The sequence below is a fragment of the Clarias gariepinus genome, chromosome 25, assembly GCF_024256425.1.
Source record: "Clarias gariepinus isolate MV-2021 ecotype Netherlands chromosome 25, CGAR_prim_01v2, whole genome shotgun sequence".
In the NCBI taxonomy this organism is placed as follows: Eukaryota; Metazoa; Chordata; class Actinopteri; order Siluriformes; family Clariidae; genus Clarias; species Clarias gariepinus.
The window spans coordinates 13,958,281-13,960,571 of NC_071124.1; the positions used below are offsets into that span (position 1 = coordinate 13,958,281).

The 2,291-nt window shown below is 45.3% G+C and overlaps 1 protein-coding gene across 3 annotated transcripts; it reads right to left on the bottom strand.

Annotated features, from left to right (window-relative positions):
- Nucleotides 1-1,980, bottom strand: hes6 (hes family bHLH transcription factor 6). 3 transcript variants are annotated; one of them, XM_053486885.1, is made up of 5 exons: nucleotides 1,918-1,980; nucleotides 1,273-1,342; nucleotides 1,095-1,181; nucleotides 895-976; nucleotides 1-792 (listed from the first exon to the last, which is right to left on the bottom strand). In XM_053486885.1, the coding sequence occupies exons 2-5, from the start codon at nucleotides 1,336-1,338 to the stop codon at nucleotides 350-352; spliced, it is 678 nt and encodes a 225-aa protein (XP_053342860.1). In that variant the 5' UTR covers nucleotides 1,339-1,342; nucleotides 1,918-1,980; the 3' UTR covers nucleotides 1-349. The 3 variants fall into 3 exon arrangements, with proteins under 3 accessions (XP_053342860.1, XP_053342862.1, XP_053342859.1); XM_053486887.1 differs by lacking the exon at nucleotides 1,918-1,980 and having other exon boundaries at nucleotides 1-789; nucleotides 1,273-1,677; XM_053486884.1 differs by lacking the exon at nucleotides 1,918-1,980 and having other exon boundaries at nucleotides 1,273-1,676.
- Nucleotides 1,981-2,291: the final 311 nt, after the last annotated feature.

A 2,291-nucleotide genomic window follows, 5' to 3' on the forward strand; every position in this document is an offset into this window, starting at 1 on the left:
CAATATATCTACAGCAACAATGAAATATTTACATTTTCTGTCTACAATAATAAAATACAGATAAGCACTTTCTAGAAATACTCATCAAAACAGTCTCATCTTAATTAATTTATTTTTTATTACTTATACAAAAAAAAACACTTAAATACGCTACAAAGATGCTGATGTTGCAGTGTTATTATTAGGTTGACGCGCGGCTGTTTCACCATGAAGAGCTTTTCAGAATTGTTACACACACTTCTCGTTCGCAGCTAAAATGTCCAGTTTCTCTGAACTAACATTATACCTAACAGCTACACAGGTTCTGTTGCATACATCTCACTGCTACGTTTCAGGGATCTGTCCACGTCTACCAGGGCCTCCATACAGACTTAGAGTAGAACACAGTAGGCACGTTATCCTGAGCGTCCCGGCTGTCCACGTGACTGTGCTCGGTGTCGGTCTCGTCGATGTCCGAGCACAGGTCGTCGCTTGATGTGCTGGACGGGGACGGGGAGAGGTCTGAGGTTCTGCCGGAGGCGCCTCCATCGCGTGGGGACAGCACGGAGTACACCCCGTCGCCCGACCAAGCCCCACCGGGCCCACAATCTCCCACCATCAAATCAGAAAGCAAATCCTGGAAGCGATCTTCGTCGTTCAGAGGCATACACTCCAGCAGATGGTTGAGCAGGTCCGCTGCAATGGTGGCGTCGATGCCGGGACAGCTGGACACGAACGTGTGCACTTCATGCATGCACTGGATATAACCGGCGGTGAAGCGCTCACTCGCTTCACGGTTCATGCTGTCAGCTGCTGAAGGAAAGACAAACACATAAGTGTCTTGATCCCAACGCTGATCTATTCAAGGTTCTGATTAAAGAGTTGGCAAATGATCCTTGAGCACACCTAACTCACCTTTCGCTCTGTTTTGAAGAATACTTTCCACGTGCTTCACGGTCATTTCCAGGACTTCTGCGTTCTCCATCTTTGTCTGCGCCTAATGATGACACAAAGAGTGTTAAAGCAGGATAATTGTTCGCCCTGGTTCCGCAGAAAACGAGCTGTCATGTGTATGTGTAGGCGGTAAAGTTAGACAAGTGATCAGCTCGACTTACGTCTGAGTCGGTCACAAGCAAGCGCAGCTCCTGCAAACTTTCATTAATCCGGGCGCGCCTCTTCTTCTCCACCAGCGGCTTTCTCGTCTGCACACATGTAACATTACATAGCATTAAGCATCGCTGCAAACACTAGAAAAGCCTGGAACGATGCAAGATCACACAAAACAGTTCGTACCTTTCTGTCTCCTTTGATCCCATAATAGTCATCCTCACTCTTGCCGTTGCGGGAGGCAGGGGCCATGTTGCTGTGGTGCAGATATCCGAGAGAGAGAGAGAGTGAGAGAGAGAGAGCGCGCTCCAAACAAGCACGCAGCGCCGTTACGGCTTCTGAATGGAGGGCAGATGGCCGGCGAGCGCAGTCTGAAACAAAGGTCTACACACGGCGCTAACAAGCGAGGCGGGTATTGTGCTAGAGCGGGCAACCAAGGGGTGCATTTATGGAGCCTGATTTACATGTCAATGGAGCGCGGAGTGCGCGAGAGGGCTGACGGCGAGTTCGCGCATAAAGAGAGCCAATCAACTGCAGCCCCTTTGTCTCGCTTTCGAAAACCAACCCACCCTGAGGAGTGTGTAGTGGAGGGGAACGCTTCGATTTCCCTGTCCCAGATCAGCGCTCTGTTCAGTCATACCACCACAACAACCTTCTTCTACTACTACTACTACTACTAATAAATATAATTAGAGGAAGTTAAAGTGATTATTTTTAAACAGTTAAAATAGGTAATTAATAGATTAATTTGGTAATTAATAGACAGAATTTGTAAATGATCAAACCACAAATAAACCCCAGTTCATAGTTCACATAACATTAAGATATTACCTGTTTATCAGCTTTTAATATGGCATCCTCCTGTTTACCTGTAATTTATTGTTTATCTGTAATGCAATTAAGTTTATTAATAAAAGTTTTAATTGATATAAATTCATTGTGATTTAAATTCGCTTTCTATCTAAATGCCAAGTTAATAACGGAAATGTCTCCCTCTGCTGGACACTCCGTGTATGATTCCACGTCAGTTGTGCCAGTTACACAGCTTTCGAGGACAGCCTATTTTTACACAGACGACCAACGAGGCCATGATGTAAGAATTGTTATGATGACGCAATTCGATAAACAGAGTGATTAACACGTGTTGCTAAATTTGTGACCATTTAACTTTCATGTTGTATACATCCAGGTATACAAATCTACCG

Bases quoted from the DNA above. Each gene is read 5' to 3' on its own strand.
- hes6 (XM_053486885.1), bottom strand. From the start codon at position 1,338: ATGGCCCCTGCCTCCCGCAACGGCAAGAGTGAGGATGACTATTATGGG. The intron at 1,182-1,272 runs GTACGAACTGTT...ACATGTGTGCAG, and splicing joins GGATCAAAGGAGACAGAAAG to ACGAGAAAGCCGCTGGTGGA. The intron at 977-1,094 runs GTAAGTCGAGCT...TGTCATCATTAG, and splicing joins TGCTTGTGACCGACTCAGAC to GCGCAGACAAAGATGGAGAA.